The sequence below is a fragment of the Myodes glareolus genome, chromosome 4 (assembly GCF_982192425.1).
Source record: "Myodes glareolus chromosome 4, mMyoGla1.1, whole genome shotgun sequence".
Classification (NCBI taxonomy): Eukaryota; Metazoa; Chordata; class Mammalia; order Rodentia; family Cricetidae; genus Myodes; species Myodes glareolus.
The window spans coordinates 23,827,116-23,848,896 of NC_142029.1; the positions used below are offsets into that span (position 1 = coordinate 23,827,116).

The 21,781-nt window shown below is 41.9% G+C and overlaps 1 protein-coding gene and 1 pseudogene across 7 annotated transcripts in view; both read left to right on the top strand.

Annotated features, from left to right (window-relative positions):
• Window positions 1–299: 299 nt before the first annotated feature.
• LOC125393767 (putative rRNA-processing protein EBP2 pseudogene) lies at window positions 300–1,190 on the top strand (annotated as a pseudogene).
• A 4,983-nt stretch (window positions 1,191–6,173) lies between these two features.
• Ints14 (integrator complex subunit 14) overlaps window positions 6,174–21,781 on the top strand; it is a 29,840-nt gene continuing 14,232 nt past the window's right edge. Inside the window, exons 1-9 of one of the 7 annotated variants that reach the window (XM_048424207.3) lie at window positions 6,175–6,417; window positions 7,400–7,674; window positions 8,414–8,469; window positions 9,867–10,147; window positions 12,391–12,498; window positions 16,819–16,974; window positions 17,836–17,954; window positions 18,364–18,506; window positions 21,241–21,333. In XM_048424207.3, the coding sequence (XP_048280164.1) occupies window positions 9,926–10,147; window positions 12,391–12,498; window positions 16,819–16,974; window positions 17,836–17,954; window positions 18,364–18,506; window positions 21,241–21,333 (841 nt within the window). In that variant the 5' untranslated portion in view covers window positions 6,175–6,417; window positions 7,400–7,674; window positions 8,414–8,469; window positions 9,867–9,925. Of the gene's footprint in view, window positions 6,418–6,457; window positions 6,744–7,399; window positions 7,675–8,413; window positions 8,470–9,866; window positions 10,148–12,390; window positions 12,499–16,818; window positions 16,975–17,835; window positions 17,955–18,363; window positions 18,507–21,240; window positions 21,334–21,781 lie in introns of those variants that run through there. The other 6 variants (XM_048424203.3, XM_085689231.2, XM_048424205.3 and 3 more) reach the window with 6 other exon arrangements.

The window sequence follows — 21,781 nt, forward strand, 5'->3', positions numbered from 1 at the left end:
CCACAGCCTGGTGGTGATACATAGATTAATAGAAGTTGGTTAATTTAAGATATAAGAGCTAGCTAGGAATATGCTTGAGCCATTGGTCAAACAGTATTATAATTAATATAGTTTCTGTGTGAGTCTTTGGGTCTGGGTGGCCAGGAACAAAGGGGCAGTCTCCGTTTACACACATGCAGACTAAATACTCATACACATAAAATAAATCTTAAAGAGGCGAGTGGAGACATTGCTGGCTCTGGTGTGTCTTCAGGGCGCATGGAGCAGTAGGCGCACCCCGCAGGGTAGGAGGCCTCGAGATGGACACTCCTCAGCTCTCAGACTCGGAGTCGGAGGAGTCCCTGGTCTCAGACCAGGAGTTGCAGAATGCGTTTTTTTCCATGGACTCCCGAAGCCAGGCCTCAATGTTGCGCTAGAGAGGTCAAAGGAGGCAGTAAATGAGGAGAATGATCTGAAGCAGTGTTTGGCTGAATTCGAACGGGATCTGGAGTGGGTTGAAAGGCTTGATTTGACCCTGGGTCCAGTGCCGGAAGTCAGTGAAACTCAGCCAACACTCCAGAACAAGTAGCAGAAGAAAGGTGTTAATCCAGAAGATGACTTCCAGAGGGAGATGAGTTTCGACCACCAGGCCCCAGCTGCAGTGCTGGCAGTATCACCCCAACTGCATCAGCTCCAAATCCCCACCAAGCAACCCACCGATTATTTTGCAGAAATGGCCAGGTCAGATCAGCAGATGCAAAAGATTTGACAGTAGCTGCAGACTAAACAAGCTGCCATGGAGAAATTTGAAAAGGCCAAGCAACTTCGAGCGCTTAGGAAATACGGAAAAAAGGTGCAGACAGAGGTCCTCCACATGAGACAGCGGGAGAAAGCACATACGATGAATGCCATCAAGAAATACCTGAAAGGCTTCTCTGATAAGCCGGATTCCCTTGAGGGGGTACCTGCTGAATGCGGTGCAAAAGCCAGAACTAAGAGCCAGCAGATGAGTAAAGGTACCAACGCCAAACAATGACACAAAAACCAGAAGTTTGGTTTTGGTGGAAAGACACAAGAGAGTTATGATAATGTCTCTAGCTTCCTAGCCAACGTGGCTCATGGCAAGGGCCCCAGGAAGCCTGGGAAGAAAGGGGCAAATAAGCGCCGCTGAAAAACGAACAAGACAGAAGAGGAAGAGCAAAGCCCGGTGAGCATCATCATGCTCTCTAATGAACCGAGAAAAAGGGCAAATGTACAGACTGCAGAACGCTCAGAGTTTTTGTCTTTCTTTTTATAGAAAATTTTTTTAATAAATTAAACCTATGAAAGATACTTTTGGTTAAAAAATAAGACTAAAAGATTGAGAGTTTGCATATTAAAGAATATTGCTGACAAAAAAGAAATCTTTAAAGGTTTTTTTTATTTTGATTTAAAAAATTTTGAAGACTTCTTTTGTTTGTAATCATGTGTACGTGTGAGTGTATGTCACCTGTGCGCTGGTGCTGACAGAGGCCAGAAGGGCTCCAAATTCCCTGGAGCTGAATTTACAGGAGATTGTGAGCTGCCTGATGTGGGTGCTGGGAATTGAAGTCAGGTCCTCTGGAAGAGTAACCAGTGCTCTGGTTATAACTACTGAGTCATCTATGCAGTCTTTTATTTTGCTTTATGTACTTTTTCTCTTAAAGATGCTATCGAGGTTTTACAGGACTGAGTAGCCAGACTGACTAGGTGGGTAGGAGACAAGATCACAAGGGTCTTTAAAAATGCAGACTTTAAGACACTTTTTAAAAAAGGATGACCCAGGGAAAGAAATTCAGTTCTTTTTCTTACAGAAATGTGGTATCCACCAATTTTCTCTGCTTTTCCCTTTGACTTTACCCACAAAAGACCCCTCTACTTCCTGCCTGTCTTCTTTCCACATCCAGCACCACATGAGACTGGGGGGCAGGGGTGGGGAGAGCATCCAGTGGTGGATAAGGCAAGCTCCTGTTTGCAAAGCAAAGAAGTTCATTGGGATAGAAAACATATAAAAGCTTTTCTTTGTTTGGTGGGCCTTGCTGTGCCTTTAGAATAGAGAGAAGCTTTGTCACTTTCTCAAACGCTCTGAAAAAGACTGAAAGAGGATTGGAGAGCAATTAAAAGAAAGAGGTCACAGTTTCTTCGTGAAAAGAGAAGAGACCCGGAGGGGGAGACCCAGAGTTAGAGTTTCCAGAGGCAGAGCAACAATTTCAGTGTTTGGGGGTTGGGTAGGTCCGGCTGTGAAGTGCTTGCTCCACAAGCATGAAGACCCAGATTTGGATCCCCAGCCACAATATAAAAATACAATGTGATAATACAAGTCTGTAACTCCAGAACTGGAGAGACAGCGACAGGTAAATGTCTTCTGGGAGCGCATTAGTCAGCCAGACTTTGGAGTGACAGTATCTCAAAATAATGACACAGAGGGCAACTGAGGAAGCCATCCTATGTCAAACCTCTAACCTCCACCCATGTGTGCACTCACACATGTGCATGCATCATACATACAAAGATTTCAGTACTAATCATGATCCAAAGGAACAAAACAAAACAAAAACAAAAAGTAAAATGTTGCTGGGCAATAGTGGTGCACACCTTTAATCCCAGCACTCAGGAGACAAAGGCAAGAGGATCTCTGTGAGTTCGAGACCAGCCTGGTCTACAAGAGCTAGTTCCAAGACAGCTAGGGCTACACAGTGAAACCCTGTCTCGAAAAACAACAAAAAGGTGTAATGCATGAGATTACTGGATATTTGAAAGCTGACTTAAGGATATTAGAGATTTATCGTTAGTTATTTTAAATTTGATAGCAGCAGTATAATTATGCTTTTTTAAAGTTCTTATTTGGGGGGATCTGGAGAGATGGCTTAGTGGTTAAGAATACTGGCTGGTCTTCCAGAGGACAGAATTGGTTCTGAACATCCACATGGCAGCTCACAACCATCTGTAACTCCAGTACCCAGGGATCTGACACCCTCTACCGGTCTCTGTAGCCTCTTCTTTCCTCTGTAAAATCAAAATGGGATACCCTGAGCAAGTTGCCCAACAGACTAGCCAAATGGTGAGACCTGTACTTGACTGAGAGACCATGCCTCAAGTAGGATAAGGTGGAGAGCAACTAAGGAAAATTCCTGACTTCACCCTGGAGCCTCAGTTCCACATGCACTCATAAGAACATGCATATAGCATGCCTGTGCGTGCACACACACACACACACACACACACACACACATGATCACACACGATAAAAAAAAATTCTTTATGCTTTAGAGATAGATACCAAAATGTTTCTAGACGAAATGTTATGCTATCTCTACCAAAATATTATATTGGGAAGAGGTAGGTTGGGATGAAAATGAGATTGAAGATCGAGAGTAGAAATTGGGTGAAGAGGGATTTATTATGCTATTCCTCCATCTTTATGTGGTTCTTATCTTCTTCTTTTTTTTTTGGGGGGGGGTATCATTATGTATCCCTGGCTAGCCTGAACTCAACATGTAGAGTAGGCTGTCCAGGAAACCAAAGATCTGTGTGTTCCGCTTCCCACGTGCTGAGATTGAAGGCGTATGCGGGATTCTTTTTTTTTTTTAAGATGAGGTTTCATGGAGACAAGACTGGCCTTGAAGTTAACAAGTTCATATGTAGCTGAATTTCTGACCCTCTGGCCTTCACTTCTTGAGTACTGAGATTGCAGGAGAGTTCCAGCGAGCCTTGCTTATGCAGGACGGCTGGCATCGAACCCAGGACTTCGTGCACATTAAACTAAGCAGGTGCTCTACCAGCTGAGCTACATCTCTGCCTCCAGACTTCTGGAATAGGTTTTTTTTTGTTTTTTTTTTAAAGAGAAGGGCCATATCTCATATTTCGCTAGACTTCTACTTTGGGGAAACAGTGGGATGAAGAACTGGACAGACGGGGCAAGTATGGAGCTTGGACAAGACTTAAAAGTGGGTTGGGGCCAGGTTGGAGGCAGCAGGAAGGAAGGTAAAGGGTACGGGCTAGCACTTGTGCGAGAGAGTAGGGAAGAATGGAAAAGGGAAATGAGCCCTCTCCCTTTCTTTGCACTTTTCCTGTACTTGCTACTTACCCTTCTCTCTGTAGATGAGAAACTTGGGAGCTTAGTGAGCAAACCCTGAAATTCCAGTTCAGTTCACAGGGTGCAGGGAGCTACGTTTTCAACAAGTGCCCCTAGGAAACTGGGTATCTAGAACTCCCTGTGAGCCCCAAAACCTAGTCCCTGAGAATAGCTCACGATCTCTCGCTAAATTTCACTTTACCACATCATGACCCAACCACTTTGCCTTCCGAAGCCTGGGTCACAGCAGTTTACTGTTTCAGATCAGGAAATAAGGGGACGAGAATCACAAAGTGGGTGGTACTTACTGGTCTCCTTTAAAGTGTGTGTGGGAACATGGAAAGACAGGGGACCTTTCAGACGGGAAAAAGAGACTTATCAGTCGGCTAAAGTTCGGAAGTCTCCTTTGACTCACTCTGACCCTTTCTCCTTTCTCTGATTTTATATTCACCAAAAAACCTTCTGGTTTTCAATGGATCTCCACTAAAAAGGAAAAAAAATATCTCCAAAACATGTAATGGTTGCCCTAAATTACCCATTTTCCTCTTGATAGTTCTGTTTGTTTTTTGTTTTTCGAGACAGGGTTTCTCTGCAGCTTTGGAGTCTGTCCTGGAACTTGCTCTGTAGACCAGGTTGGCCTCAAACTCACAGAGTCCCCTTCCTCTTCCTCCAGAATGCTGGGATTAAAAGCGTGTGCCACCACCACCTGGCAATAGTTCTGTCTTATCATCAATTTTAATAAACTGATCTTTTCTTTTCTAAGTCTCTGAAAAGCCAGTTGTTCACAGAACTAGGTCGGCAAAAATCTGACCACCCATCAGATGATTAGCAACGAGCAAATGGATAAACTTTAGACTTTAATGTAATAAACAAGACCATGTATCCCAGCTGACCTAGAACAGCAACCCATGGTTGAGTCTTCAACACACTGGGGCAACTAGACAGATAACTCCTCTGCCTGCACAGTCTTGGCCAGATCCCTCCCGAAAGGAGGAGATGAAAAAATAGGCCTAGGTAATCAAGCTTACTTACCTAGAGCCCCGTGCCTGCTCAGACAGAACAAGGTCTTAGAGAGGTTGAGACCAGGTTGCGGAAAGATGTTCTCAAGCAAATGGAAGCTAAGTTTGCAGGCCGTGTGCCTTGATACTGGTGAAGATAGTCCCAGAGTCTGATGTGGCCTTGTCTGCCACCTCTAATAGAAGAGAGGAAGCAGGAAAGCACAACAACAACTCGACCCACACTCTCTCCCCCAGAACAAGTTGTGACAAGTCAGTTCTAAGAGTTTTCCTCCCTTAGCCCACTTGAAACCACAAGCAAAAAGAAAAGGTCCTATGCCTAAGGCCTTCTGGGAGCTCTGTGTTCCCACTTGTCACTGGTGTTGTGAAGCATTGCTCTTTGAACCAGAACTACCCACGGACCTGCTGGCATCCACTAACTACCACTAACTGGCACTCCCTGGGCTCTAGCACGGCACCTTTCGCCCACCTCAACCTCCAATCCGCCAAGGACCTTCCTGAGGCACATACTATGCTGGGGACATCCAGCGGACAGAAGAACAGGCAGGGGCCCACGAAATCTTACAAGGAAGCTGAAATGCAAACCCCTCAGCACACCTTAGACGCTCAGAAGTAATAACTGAGCCACGCCTCTGCCGGTCTCAAAGACAGGGTAGGGAAATACCATGGGCTATGTTCTGAGGGGGACCAAGACCTCCGTGCAAAATTGGCTCTCCGGAACAGCAGTCAGTTCTCCTAACCTCTGAGCCATCTCTCCAGCCCCGTTTTTGTTTTTCAAGACAGGGTTTCTCTGTAGTTTTGGAGCCTGTTCTGGAACTTGCTTGGTAGACCAGGCTGGCTAGTCTCAAACTCACAGAGATCCTCCTGTCTCTGCCTCCCGAGCGCTGGAATTAAAGGTATGCGCCACCACCCGCCCGGAATTACAGTTCTTAAAGAGTAGGAAGAGCATTCTGTCTGTTGTGCAGAGAATGTGCTTGAGAATTCTGAAGAAAAAAAAAAGCTATGATAGAAAGTCCGAGACTGGCCAGGAGGGGTCGACAGAGCACGCGAGGTAGAGGCAGATGGGAGAAAGTAAACAGAGAATGGGGTAAGAGAAGGAGCAAGGCTCAGCTTCATCAAAAATTGGGCGCCATGGCCCAGAGGCGGGGAAGATGCGCCCCTTAGTGTCCCGGGCGAGCTACAGCATAGATCCGGCGGTCTGGAAGCCCCGCCCAGGCCGCGTTGTCCTCAGACTCCGGGTTCCCTTGTGTGGCGCGGCACTTAAGTTCTGGCTGTGGCGCTCGGGCGGAAGGTTTAGGCGGACGGACCGACGCTGGAGATGGGCTCCGGGTAAGTCCGGGAAGCAGTGGGCTGTGGCTTGTTTCGTTGCTGGTTAGGGTTACCGGAGACGAGGTGAAGGAGAAACGGCAGCGGGCGAGCGACGGGCCTTCGCTGCCGCCTACGCGGGGTGGCCATCTCTGGGCGCTGGCTCCAGGGCCTGCTCCCGGCCTCCCTTCCGTGTGGCCCGGGTCTTCAGCGCGGCTCTGGTTAACAGCGGGATTTCACGCCGGGGCCAGGCCTCCTGTGTTCCCTCTACTCCTGACAGACTTCCGTCCCTGGCCCCTGAGAGTTCCGTCTCCTCTTTCCCCAACTAATGTTTTGGGCTCTTTTTAAAGGTAAAATTCTGCCGGGCGGTGGTGGTGCACGCCTTTAATCCCAGCGCTCGGGAGGCAGAGGCAGGTGGAGCTCTGTGAGTTCGAGGCCAGCCTGGTCTACAAGAGCTAGTTCCAGGACAGGCTCTAAAACTACAGAGAAACCCTGTTTCGAAAAGCAAAAACAAAACAAAACCAAAAACTCAACAACAAATAGAGGTGAAAGTCTATTCTCCAGTTACAGTCCAAATGAAGGATGCTGTATTTCAGGCCTTTCATTCAGAGACTAATCATCTGAGAACTCAAGAGTCCTATAGGGCAAGTCAGGGTGATAGGAAAACCGAATGTGCACTTAGAAACCGAAGTGGAATCACGTTTTGAGAGGGAGACTCCTGAGACTCCAATTGCTGTGGACGGGCTAATTGTCCCCTTCAGGGTACAACTATAAATATAGCTGATGGCTTTTAGAGCAGTCGGGTGGCGAGGGTGTATCATCAGGAGAAAGAAGAAAGAAGACCCTTAGTTATCTGAAACGTTGGCTGTAAAATGGTATTCACTGGAAAGGTGGCAGGCTGTGCGGGCAAACTTGAAGATCAGAGACAATCCAAGTGAGAAATACATCGTGTTATCTCAAAAGCGAGGCTAGTAGGTTTAATTTTTTTTTTTTTATTGTTAACTAGGTCTAGACTACTCGAGTGAACCAGCCTTCAGGAACGTTCCATTCTTTCTTTTATCCCAGTGCTTACAACCTGGGTACAAAATTGGATTGCCACAAGTTGGCCACGGCTGAGAACGTGCACTTGGAACCTGACACACATGCCTCAGACAGGAGAAAGAGCCAGCTTCTCAGGTGTCCTCAGAGACAGTCACCCATTGCAGTGCTGACAGCAGATTTCATCGACTAGAAGTACTTGTTGATACCTGATGAGTTATCTGTTTCCCCTTCTCCTAAGAGGTGAGGGCACTATTCTCCATGACCTTCCACTTTTCAAAAGCGTAAAGACCTTCATGCATAAATGTGACCACAAGATCTGGATAAACCGTAACCGAGCAAAGTGTAGGAATCCCAGGTGTCTCTGCTAAAATAGGAAGAAAGGAAGTGTAACTCTGGACAAAGGGTTAAAATTTATAATGTATTTTGCTAATGAATGAACGGTGCATGTTGTGATTAGGGGTAGTTCATTAGTTAGGATCAGATATCTGTTGAGCAGATGTAGCTCTGAGTAGACATTAGTAGGCAAACCCTATTGTGATCCTCGCCCTTAGCTCACTAATACAGTTCTGAACTCATTTTTTCTTGGAGCTGCTCTTCAAAACAGAGTTCTGCAGTGTGGACTTAGAAAAATGCTAGTATATAGCAAATCAGGGCAATAAGGTGCTGGGTTGTGAGGCCATGCCATCTCCCCAAGGGTGGGTATGTTTGCCATGCATTGTTTAATGAGGCAGAGAGAGGGATACATATTTAAATTTTTCTTTCAAGGGCTGGAGTGGCTCATGGGTTAAGAGCACTTCTGAAGGACTTGAGTTAAGCTCTTAGCACCCACATTAGGCAGCTCGCAACCACCTATAATTTCTGCTCCAGGGGATCCAACACCCTCCTCTGGACTCTACTGGGCACCTGCTTCTACTTCGCATGCACTCACACAGACACACACACTGAATAAAAATAAATTCATTTTTCCTTTTTCTTTCAGACTGTCTTAACATTTGGATGTCTAGGAGAGTCTGAAAAAGCAGTTCTTTTCTCTGGGTAAACTTTATTGGTATTGGATACATGAGATGTTACAATATTTGAGATGTATCTCTGGTCCTTGTGGTAAAAAGGCTTCTCCCTTTTGATCTGCCTTCCTAACCCTTACATATAACATTGTTTCCAAGACCCAGTATGTGCTCAGTTTCCAACAATCTACTTATAAGAGGAATTCTAGAATATAGAGTTGGGCATATACCTAACAGGAAATCTGCCTATTGTTAAGTTAGTAAAACTAAATTTTGAACCTGATGAGTCTGCCCTAATTGTGTATAATATATGCAATGTGATTTTTCTTACTTTAGTCTTTTGAGACAGGATTTCATATAACTCAGACTGGCCTCAAACATCTTAGAAACTAATAGTGACCTTGGAATTCTGATCCTCCAGTCTCCACCTCCTGAGAGTCCAAATTACAGGCATGTACAATCGTGGCCTATAATGTCATTTTAAGTTTTTATTTTTTTGAGACAGAGTCTTACTATATAGTCCTGGCTGTCTTGGAACTCACTATGTAATCCAAACTGGCCTTGACCTCACAAATCTACCTCTCAGGTGCTTGGATTAAAGCCGGGGCTAATGCTACCATGCCTGACCTACAGTATGATTTTTATGAATTCACATGCAGTGTACACACACATGCATGCAGGCACAACACACATGTATTATGAATTGCTTTTTTAAAACTTTATTCCTTATACATAAATATTTTCTAAATCTGTGTCATTTATTTTAGCTCTGTAACATTTTATTGCATCTGCAGATTAATAAAGGGGCAGCAGTCTCTATCCACATGAGCAGATCTGTGTGTCTGAGAACTTTATTCTTGAAAACAGAAGCATTTTCTCCATACTGAACTTATTTCGTAATCTTAAAAGAGCTCTTCCTTCCTTCCCTTGCTATATTTTTACTCTTTTACACAGTTGCATGAAGAAATTTTAACTTTCATAGAGATTTTTAATTTTTTTTCCTAAAACAAAGGCACCAAGCCACAGAGGAATTAAACCCTTGCATTAATGCTACAGTATTCCTCAAGATAGTAGCAAAAAACAAAACAAAACAGTCAATTGTCTGTTTTGCATTTGATGGCTAGACGCGCTCTTCAATAAATTAAGGCATTGATGTAGGAGTGTTTATTGTATTAAGTTGTGTAAAACTGAAAAGTGTGGAGTTAGGGACTACCTGAGTTTTTGTAATGCACTTCTGCATTTAATGTCCTTGAATTACTCCTGCTTAGTGGGTGTGTCTAGGAGAGGCCATTCACAGTGAACCAGTCTTCTTGTTGTTCTCCCTTAATTCTGTGGGGCTTATCTCCACATATTTCTAGGACACTGGTTAAAATTGTGTTGAAAAACTTTCCTTCCCAGGATATATAAGATCTTAATTCTTTTCCACAGCATTTCTCCAGTTGTAGCTGGCTCTCTGTTCTGAGAGGGAGTGCTAGAATTGTTCCATCATGCCCACTGTGGTGGTAATGGATGTGTCCCTTTCCATGACCCGACCGGTGTCTGTCGAGGGGTCTGAGGAATACCAGCGGAAGCACCTGGCTGCTCACGGCTTGACGATGCTATTTGAACACATGGCCACAAATTACAAGCTTGAATTTACAGCACTGGTGGTTTTTTCATCACTTTGGGAACTGATGGTCCCCTTCACAAGAGATTATAACACCCTGCAGGTACTCACAGGAATCAATCATTGTAGCTACATTTTGACGGAGCCCACATTTACTGGGAGATAACAGTATTGTGGTTGTGGACTAACTTTAGGACTTGGAATTTAGGTATGCAATCTATAACTGAAAACAAGGTTCACATGGTCTTAGCTTTCTGCTGGCAAAACCATGAAATAGAAATGTGCTTTATTTTCTTCTCTTGGACTTTGGAATCTGAGGATAGTGCTCTTTGTGCTAGAATTCAGCATCTTTATGTCTAACATCATTTCTGCCTTCCCATAAAACCTAAGGAACTGAAAAGTGGTCATCCTCGCTTTTAAAAATCATTATTGCAGAAATTCAAAATTACTTTTTCTCTCTGACAGATAGCTTTTTTTGTTTGTTTGTTTGTTTTGTTTTGTTTTTCAGAACAGGATATCTCTATGCAGTCTTGGCTGTTGTGGAACTCTGTAGACCACGCTGGCCTTGAACTCACAGAGATCTGCCTGTCTTTGCCCCCCCCCCCCCACCACTGCCAGGCCCAAGATACACTTTTTAAACCTTGGCCAGTAACTATTATCTTCAAGGCTTTTCTGCGGTGTTCCAAAGAATTTACTTTCCAATATCTTTAAATCATTGATATTTCTAGGAGTGCTTAACAGTACATTGGTCCCTTGTATTTGCGGAATTAAACTGAATAGTTTAAGTGATAGTTAAGCGAGTTAGAAAGCAAGGATCAATTTAGACTGAATTAAAAATATATTTATGGGGGCTGGAGGGATAGCTCAGAGATTAAGAGCACTGGCTGCTCTTCTAGAGGTCCTGAGTTCAATTCCCAGCAACCACATGGTGGTTCACAACCATCTGTAATGAGATCTGGTACCCTCTCGGCCTGCAGAGAGGGATACATGCAGGCAGAACACTGTATGCATAAATACTATCTGTCTGTCTGTCTATCTATCCATCTATCTACACACACACACACACATATATATATATATATATGTATGTATGTATGAAAAGGGGGCGGGAGAAATGATTCAGTAGTTAAGAATACTTAAGAGCACTTATTGCTCTTGCATGTATGTGGTGCACATGTATAATATATACAGGTATACACACAAATTAAGTATTTTAAATATATATGTAAGGAAAACGTTTTTGTTAAGGTGTTCTCCCCACCCCCGTTTTTCAGGGCAGGGTTTCTCTGTAGCTTTGGTGCCTGTCCTGGAACTAGCTCCTGTAGACGACGCTGGCCTCAAACTCACAGAAATCTGCCTGCCTCTGCCCTAAGTGCTGGGATTAAAAGCGTGTACCACCACTGCCCGGCTCAAGGTGGTCCTTTTTTTAGCTCCCATTTTATTTTTTCTTCTAAATGTACTCGTTCACTTTGAGGGGATTTAAGACAAGGTCTTTTGTATAACCCAGGCAGACCTCCAATTCTCAATCTTCCTCAGCCTCTTGAGTACTGGCATTATAGACATGCACCACCCTGCCTGGCTTTTACTCTTTTTCTCACAAGTGATTAAGCTTAAAGAGTCTGATATTCAGGGTTCTGAAATTGGGAGAATTGCTGTATATGGCACTGAGAAGCCATAATTAAGATCTGGAACCCTGAAGTCAGTCTGCTGGGATTCAGAGTTAGGCTCTGTCACCTCATATCATGAGAAAGTTAGTTCATCATTCTGTACCTCAGTTTCCCTGTTTAAAAGAGGCAGTGGCAAGATGGTCAAATGTATATAAATGCTGCAAATGGTGTTTGAAGTGTGAGTAATAGCTGGGCAGTGGTGGTGCACGCCTCTAATCCCAGCACTCAGGAGACAGAGAGGCAGGTGGATCTCTGAGTTTGGGGCTGGTCTGATCTACAGAATGAGTTTCAGGATAGTCAGGGCTATACAGAGAAACTCTGTCTTGGAAAAAAAAAAAAAGAAAAAGAAAAAAACATGTGGTTAAGGTTGGATACAGTTGTAATTTTCATTTTTGTAATGTGTTTTAGTTCTTAACTTCAGTATTTTCATTTTCCTTCAAGTCCACTTAGACACAGGCTTGGAACTGCCCACACTCACCTAATAAGAGGAAAGAATAAAGAAAGCTAATTTAAATATCCTTTATAGTTGAGAAAATTCTGTCTCATTGTTTTTCTCTAAAGAACCTGTGCTTTGTGGCTCTCAAGAGACTTGGTGTACCCTGTGTAGCATGTATACTTTGAACAATTTGTGTTTTCTGATAACAAACAATAAAAACACTTGTGTTTTTTATTCTACAAGGAAGCACTGAGTAACATGGATGATTATGACAAAACCTGCTTGGAGTCTGCATTAGTTGGCGTTTGCAATATTGTCCAGCAAGAATGGGGTGGAGCGATTCCTTGCCAGGTAACGATCAATTCTTTCTCATCACCCTAAGTTAAAAACGTCAACTGCTGAATGCTTTGGTTTTCTTTAGCTCATTCCATCAACAGACGACAGCTTCATCTTTCTAGAAACTATATCTTATACCATTGGTATTTGGAAAAGGCTCTGAATCACCCTAATTCATCAACTGATCTAATCCACATCGTGCTAATGTGCTCATGAAGCAACAAAATGATGCCTCAAGGAAAGCAAAGCAAATTGACTTACTACAAAGTAGCACCACTTACAGAAGAGACAAAGGGCTCCCAGTGGAGTATAAGAACTGTGTTCCCCGGAAAGAGTAATTGTAGTTTTGAGTGGTAGAATTGTAAACATCAGTATAGTCTGGTCTTTTTTCATTACTTCAGTGTAGTATTTATTCAGCAAACTTCTGTCTCAACTCTAAATAGTATGGAAGTGAAGTGGAGAAGTATCAAAAACTGTCTTGCTACTTTTGTGAAGCCTACTGTAGTTCCATATTGGCATCAAAACAAAGCAGAATAGCAACAGGAAAGAGAATTAATTAGATGTCTGGTGTAAACAGATACTTTGAGAAGTAGTGGCTTATTTAAAAGGAGAAAACAAATACTGCTAACAGGAAAATTATACAGTTTTTTTGTGTTTGGGCTTTGCAGATTTCCGTCCCGCTCGCTGAGCTCTGTAGTTGTATATGATAGAGCCGTAGCATAAGAAGTGAATGAGCATGGCTGTGTTGCTGTATCTACAAAACTAGGCAGTGATTAGACTATGGCCTCTGGGCCAGTTTGCCCCAGTATATGATGTAGGACTTTCTATTAGAGGGTCAGTTTCCCCAGTAATATCAATGGCATAACTAGTACTTTATTTTCTAATTCACAGCAAATGTGTAAAACCAGGCACATATCATACACCTATAATTTTAGTGCTCAGGAGACAAGACTGGGAGATTGCCTATTCAAGACTAGCCTGTGCTATGAAGTGAGACCCTGTCTTACAAAAACAACAACAAGGGGGATTGAAGAGGTGACTCAGCAGTTAAGAGTACTGACTGCTCTTCCAGAGGACCTGGGTTCAATTCCCAGCTCCCATATGGCTGCTCATAACTCTCTGTGACCCCAGTCCTAGGGTATCCAGGGGCATGAGGCATGTATATGGTGCACAGACATACACACAAACACCTATACAAAGAAACTTAAAGTGGGGAGGTGTGACTCTGTGATTAAGAGCACTGACTGTTCTTACAGAGGACTCGGATTTGATTCCCAGCACTGACATGGTAGTTCCTAACTGTCTGTAATGCCAGTGTTGGGGGATCTGATGCCGCCTTCTGTCTTTCTTGGGTATCAGGTACACACATGATGTACAGATACACATACAGGCAAACACTCACACACATAAAATAAATAAATTTTAAAACCCCAGCAACAGTAGTTATAAGATTGAAGTTGCTTGGCAGTGAAGAAAGACTAGAGGGTGATTGAGAAGACATACAGACATAGGAGGCCCAGGCTGATTGAAAAGACATGGAAGAGGGTGTAGGGCATGGCACAAACCTATTCTCTAGATGGTCAGGATGCTTACATAATTAAATGTGCTGATCAGAACTGTATACTAAAACTACTCAGTTTTGCTGCATGAAAATTATATCTCAAGTCAAATTTTGGAAAAAAATAAAAAAAACTTTTTTACTACAGTGAAAAGCACACTGTTTAAATTCTTGAGCTCATAAAGACCCTGTGTTACTTTAGACAGTTAAGTCAAATCACTTTAGTAAATATTTGTTAATGAAAACAACAAATGGGGCTGGCAAGATGGCACAGTTAGGAACACTTGCTGTTTGTGTAGAGGACCTCGGTGTGGCTTCCAGCACCCACAGTGCAACTCACAACTGTCTGTAACTCCACTCCGGGAGAGCTGATGGGTAGGTGCCCACTTTTGTCTTCCTCTGGCATCACCTGTGGCCCATGTATATACATGTAGGACATACACATAGAAAAATAAAATCTTTAAGAAGACAGCAAATGTCTTTTGATTAATTTTTTTCAGGAAAGCAGTATATAACTTTATAGGCATCATTTTCCTTGCCTGTATATATGTCTTTGTACCGTGTGCGTGCCTGAAATATTCAAATGAATACCTGATTTTTCTAATAATAAACTGAATAAATGAAGTTTTTGTCAGTATCTTCTGAACTGGTAGTCAGCAGGTAGCAGTTTCATTTGCTCTTCTGTGATGAGAGGGGTCAGGACTGATTTTAAGGGCTAGACCTTTGTAACATGCAGATATCACCTTTTCATCTTTTGTTTAGATTTTGTTTTGTTTGTTTGTTTTTTAAGGGGGAAAGAAGAACCTGAATTGGAGATGAACTGTGTCAGAACACCTAAATCCATTTAGACTTGCTAAATGTATAAAATCCAAAGTACTATATGAGAAATGATGGTTACTGGTGATTTTACAACCAGTTAATATGAAATTTATTTAAATGTGGGGGGTTTTTTGGCCAACATTTTGAACAGCCAGATTGTAACTTCATTATCTGAGTAGTGTTTCACTTTGGCATTACATGTAATCTGTCATAAAACAGTGTCTCCAGCTGGTGGGATGGCTCAGTGGGTGAGGTGCTCACGCTTCGAAAGCCTGGCATCAGAGTTCAATCCACAGAACCATATGAGATGAAAGGAAAGGGCTGAGTCCATAAAGATGCCCTCTGACCTCCACATACACACGTCATGCGTGTGCATGTACACACACACACACACACACACACACACCAGCATCTATAAAAGCTAGTATAAGAAGTAAGTCACACTATTTAGAAATTGTTGGTTCCTGGAAGAAGAAATTGCCCCGTAATCAATTGACCACCTTCCCAAAAGATGATCTCCATCCAGAGGACTTCTATTCTGTATTTTATGGTAGAAGTCAGTGCCAGTATTGGTATCTCATGTGGTGCAGCCACCCACTAGGCTAAAGAGAACTAAATTAGTCTTCCCTTGGAATGCTTAGGAAGTTCACTAGGGCTTCACTATCACCCTGAAGCAGTGGGAAAAGAGAAAATGGCTTTTCAGATACCATTTTTAGATCTATTTTATTGACCTTTTCAAATTACAAGTTGAACATGTGTTTTTTGAAAGTCTTGTTGCTGCCAAAATGGCCCAACAGATATTTTTACACTTAGTAATGAGCACAGGTGACAGGACCAGATGCATTTTAAAAGTAGTTGTCTTTTCAGTTGACCAAGAATAGGATTTGTCATCTTTAAAATGAAGTAGCACAATTCAAATTTAGGGCTCTTTCCTTGAGGAACCCATATCACTGTGTCTTACCATTTTTTAGACCAGTGCCTTAAGCCCTGATTCCTTATCTATTAAGTAAAAATTGGCTATGATTGCTTTTTTCCTTGAAATGTTCAAAGGTAGATTCAAAAAATAACTAGAGTTGAATGTGGTGGTGCCCATCTTTATTCCCAACACACAGAAGGCAGAGGTAGGCAGATCTCTGAGTTGAAGACCAGTCTGATCTACATAGTGAATTCTAAGTCAGCCAGAGCTAAAAAGTGAGGCCCTGTCTTTTAAAAACAAAACAAAAATAACAATTAAATGAAATAGAGTATGCATTTTAAATACACGGTTCATTGACTTCCAAATGCATATACCTATGTAAAACACCACTTTAATTAAGATATATTCCCTATCTCCCTCCCACCCCAGGTTCAGGAAACCTTGGGGAAGAGTCTGAAGAGAGAATGTGAGAGCAGGAAGATAGGGAGGAGTGCTGTGACATGTTGTTTTCTGGAGGTGACATGCCATCCCACTCTTGAGTTCACAGCAGTTGTGGTTACCTGACAAGATGAAGCTAGTAAAAATTCCTTTGTGTATCAGGAAGGGCTCACGAGCCCCATTCATAGCTGAGGAGATATTGGCAGTTGATGACTACGAAAGGAAGGAAAGTAATTTTTCCTTGAAGGTGTGGCCCCTTGTAGGTTGCTCTGCTCCAGGGGTGGCCCCACACTCATATGAATAAAGGTAACACTCATTGTGTTCAGCAGGTGATTTTTAAAAATATAAAAAAGAGAAAAAAAGTAAAATTGAGATCATGTTTTGGGAGTAGCCTGGGGTGAAATGGAAAAGGAGATTGAGGAACTGAATATGGTCAAAATACATTTATGTATCTGGACTTCTCAAAGAATAAAGACACTTTATATATGTATGAAACATAGGATCTTCCTGTCACCCCACAGATCCTCCCCTTGCTTCTCTCTAGCAAGAGTAGAGAATAATAAATATAGCATTTAATGTACAAGCCTCCTGTGTTTACAAACAGGTTGTTCTGGTGACTGATGGCTGTCTTGGCATTGGCAGAGGGTCACTGCGACATTCCCTAGCTACTCAGAATCAAAGGAGCGAGAGCAACAGATTCCCACTCCCCTTCCCTTTCCCATCTAAGTTGTATGTCATGTGCATGGCCAACTTGGAGGAGGTAAGACTTTCCTCAGCTCTTGTTAGTTTGATTAAATTTTAGACTTGATCTCTTTGTTGGTACATTTGATTGACAATGCTGCATTATATGCACCATAGCATTGTCTTTACTGGTTTCACCCGAGGCTGGTCATAATTTAAAAGACTGCATCTCAAATGCTCATTGACATTCAGAGGTACCCAACTTGAAAACATAGCTGGGGTTGTCTTTCGTCTTGCTGGTGGGTTGTGAAAGAGCCAGGTGGATTTTTTTGTTTTGTTTTGTTTGAGGGATGTTAATAATGTCTCTTATTCAGGATTCTTATATCCATCCCAGAAGAAATACTGAAAGAGTGTGCTTTAATTTTGGGGGGTAAAATAATGTTATTATCAGACATGTTTTATTAAATGCTAGACTTCCTAGTTTTCCCATTTGAGAAAAGTATTTAACTTTTCTCCACTTCAATTTTTTTCTGTTGTAAAATATAGATGAAAGGCAAATGGATCTCTCAGTTTGAAGCCAGCCCAGTATTCATAGCAGGTTCTAGGCTAGCCAGGGCTACATAGTGAACCCCTGTCTCAAAAGCAGAGAAAGGCAAACTGTAGATGATGGTATTATCAAACCATGTTAGAAACACCTTCCTGAGGAAAGGCTAGCCAGGCTTCCTGGAATGTCTGATTCTGTCTGAAGTGGCGCTACTGGTGTCATGTCTTTATTACTTTACTCTTTTGTAGCTTTGAGTCAAATCATAGTTATTTCTTTGTCATTTCTGTTAAAATCGTCTCAGTCATTTCCTGCAGGTGTCATGATGGTGTTAGCTTGGTGTACTGAGTAATTGGTAATTTGTGTCACACTAAAGGGGTCATTGCTTTGGCTTTGCAGCTTCAGAGCACTGACTCCTTGGAATGCCTTGAACGACTTATAGACTTAAACAATGGTGAAGGGCAAATTTTTACTATTGATGGCCCCCTGTGTTTGAAAAATGTCCAGTCTATGTTTGGGTGAGTATATGTGTAAAGCTTTTTCACCTTTATATTTAACCCAGATTATAAAGTGACAGCCAGAAAGGATAGCTGTTTTATTACTGCTGATTGTGTGATTTAGATTTCCTTAGGGACCTGTTTCTCAGATAAAGTGATCAGAAATAGTAGTTTAAAAACTTACTCTGTTTTTAGTTAGGTGTGACTATATCTAAAATGCCTGCAGAACTGACTTATAATTGACTCAGCTGTTTCAAAGGTTAAAGTATTTAGGTCTTCTCTGAACTGAAATCTTATCACAATGTCAGCTTGTATCCTGTGTCACAAATACTCAAGTTTAGTCTTAGAATCAATGGGAAGAAATAACAGAGTTTGAATCTTAAAGGATTTCTTGTATATGTGTCATATCATTGTTCCTGTAACATTCTAGAAAGCTGATAGATCTGGCATACACACCTTTCCATGCGGTTCTCAAGTGTGGCCACCTAACAGCTGACGTACAAGTTTTCCCCAGGCCAGAACCTTTTGTTATAGATGAAGAAATTGATCCTATCCCTAAAGTCATTAACACAGGTAACTTTTTTGAAACTTCCTTCTATTATCTTTTTATTATCCTTCTTTTTTTAATTTTATTTATATAATTTTTTAAAAAATTTATTTTTTTTAATTTTTCTAATTTTTCTATTACCTTTCTATTATTTATGTCCTGTTATCTTTATCTTACCTAAGAGGTGGCAGGTTATTGTCTTTCATGGTGAGATCTTGAGTTAATCTCCAATCTCTGGTCACTGTAACTACATATTACTGGGTTAGAAATAATGGCCAGGTTGACTTCAAATGTATCTTCAAACTAGTGTTCTCCTAGCTGAGCTGTTTTAGTCACTTGAGATGATTTTGTGTGTGTGTTTTTGGTTTGTTTATCTGTTTGGGGGGGGCGGTTTGAGACAGGGTTTCTCTGTAGCTTTGGAGCCTGTCCTGGAACTAGCTCTTGTAGACCAGGCTGGCCTCGAACTCACAGAGATCCACCTGCCTCTGCCTCCTGAGTGCTGGGATTAAAGGTGTGCGCCACCACTGTCCAGCTGAGATGATTCTTAGTAAAGATACTGAGATTAATTAACATCATAACTAAGGTGGTATATGAAGAGTTGTCTTCTTCTAGACTTGTCTCTGACTTTTGCTGTGACCTTGGAAGTTGCTTCTTCCAGTCCCTACTGACTCGGTGTAGGGAATGAAGCAGTCAGTCACTGAGCTCTTGGTTCTGATAGACTGAACCATTCCAGCTCTGCTTCTTGTGTTACAACTAAAACAAAATGCCTTTGCGTCCTACTGCTTTAATGTAGTACATATTTGCTGACGCCATGCCTAGCTGCATTTAACAACCTTGAATTGTGAAAAATGGCAGGCAGGAAAGAGAATTGTCTCCCATTAGCCAAAGGACTCCCTGGGTGATGAGTGTGTGCCAAAGCTCTTAGGGATGGGTATCATCACTCTCCGTCTTGTTGATAACCGGTCTATAGTCTGACACTTACTAGATGCTCAACAGATAATTGCCCAGTCAATAAATGATTAAAAAGTGTGTAATAAATAAATGTTTGTTGAATGAAAGCCTTTGAGCAGACTTTTTGCTTTGGCCTTTGATTGTCTAATTGTAACAGTTGTCTAATTGTAATATTAACCACACCTAATGTTTTGTTGCCTTCAAACCAATTAAATTATACTTCCTTCCTGCCCTTTATTTGAATGTTTCTTTTCTTTCCAATATAAACTTTTAGTCTTAAGATACTTGTGTAATTCCTACCTAAATCACTAAAGTGTTTGTTGTAAGCCCTTTTCTACTCAGTTGAAAGCTGTCAGCATTAGGTGCTTAGCTTGGGAGGTGCTGACAGCAGGTCTCCAGGGAAGCAAATACCCTGGTGCACTAGAAGAGTGGTCACTTGGCATGGTTCTGATATTTTAAATTATTTTGCTAATATGGCTGTGCTGTTGATACACTTAGAAGAAAAATTTAAGAACAACTCAATAAATACTGTTAGAGGTTTCCTTCTATGAAGAATAGTTTTATTTTCTTTATAATTTTTAGTGTTTTCATAATTTTGTGTTAATTACTTATATAGCCAAACATTTTATTAAAAGTCCGGTTTAGCCAATGGTGGTGGTACACATCTTGAATCCCAGCACTGGGTGGCAGAGACAGGTGGATCTCTGAGTTTGAGGCCAGCCTGGTCTACAGAGTGAATTCCAGGGCGCGCAGGGCTAAACAATGAAACCCTGTTTCAAAAAAGCAAACCAAAACAAAAAATTCTGTTTAACTTTAATTTTTTATTTTAGTTTTGAGACGGTCTCACTAGATAAGTTCTGACTGGCCTGGAACTCAACATGTAAACCAGGCCAGCCTTGAACTCACAGAGATCCACCAATCTCTGTCTCCTGGGTACTAGGATTAAAGTTGTGTACCACCATACCTACCTATGAACTTTTATTTATTTTAGGTCTTCAGGAAATAATTTGGGACTGTAGTATAGCTGCTATAAAGGGAATGAATGATTATCATATTGATTGTGTATAGAATGTATTTCCTTCTCAAGGAAATGTTCTTTTTGAGTGTGGCTGTACTATATACACATAAGTATGCAGGTGCAGGGCCCATGCAGGTGTATAGAGAGGCCAGAGGAAGATATTGGAGTCTTCTCTACCATCCCCTGCCTTATCACCTTGAGACAGGTCTCACTAAACTAGAAGCTCCCATTTCGTTGACTCTGCTGACTGCCAGCAGTCTACCAGGCTTCCTCTTGTCAGCCTCCCTCCATCCTGAGTTACAGGCACCTTTTATGCCCTGATTTTTGGTTTTGTGGAGGTGCTGGGGATTCTAGCTGAAGTCTTCATGCTCAAGCACTCTTAACTGTGAGACCTGTCTCCCCACCCCAAAGAAGTGTTGTAAAGTGATGGCTTGACTTTCCAAAGGCTGAATAAGAGTGTTGTAGGCGCTTCATTTTTTACCCCCTTTTCACTGCCCTTGATTATACAGAGGAATTTGACCTTTAAACTTTTGCTTTGGTTAACGCTCTAGCTTCATAAAAATAAAGTTTACCTAGTTTTATTTTAAAAACTTGAATTCATTAAATAAAAGAGTCATTATTGTTTGATCTACTTAAAATGGAAATTATTCATGATCCTGAGAAAAGTTTAACAATTTTCCCAAGTCTCATATTTGAAATCTTTGCCGTAAGACAGTGTTTATAGAATCTCACACATCGACAACAATGTAGTTTTCTAGTGTGAATAATTCTGTGTTTATTCCTCCTTACAGACTTGGAAATAGTGGGCTTTATTGACATAGCTGATATTTCCAGCCCCCCAGTTTTGTCCAGGCATTTGGTCTTGCCCATAGCACTTAACAAAGGTGAGTTCTCGTCTCGTACCTTTTGTTCACACGAAACATCATGTTCTCTAAAGTCAGTTCTTTAGTGTTAGATGGTAAGCTGGCCCACTGTAAAGGATTCCAATTAAAATAAATTGGATTTTAGAAACTGAGTATTGCCTCGGATCCCAGAATAGATAAGATGCTGCCTTCTAAGAATCCTGTGGGAACTTGTGGTGTTACAGTGTGCACTGGGTTGTGCACTCATGGAGAGGTGACAGCTCTAGGGTCCCCATCCAAAGCTTTCCTAATAGGAACTGAGAGAGAAGGGGAAAGGACAGACCTGCTTTGTTCTGCTGCCGCCAAGCATGTCGGAAACACGATACCAAATGTCATTGAATGCTTGTGACCACATTGTGAGGCTTCATTGCAGATCATGCCTCGCTAAGAACTATAAAGTCATGTCCCCAAATTCAGCATCCCTCTGAAA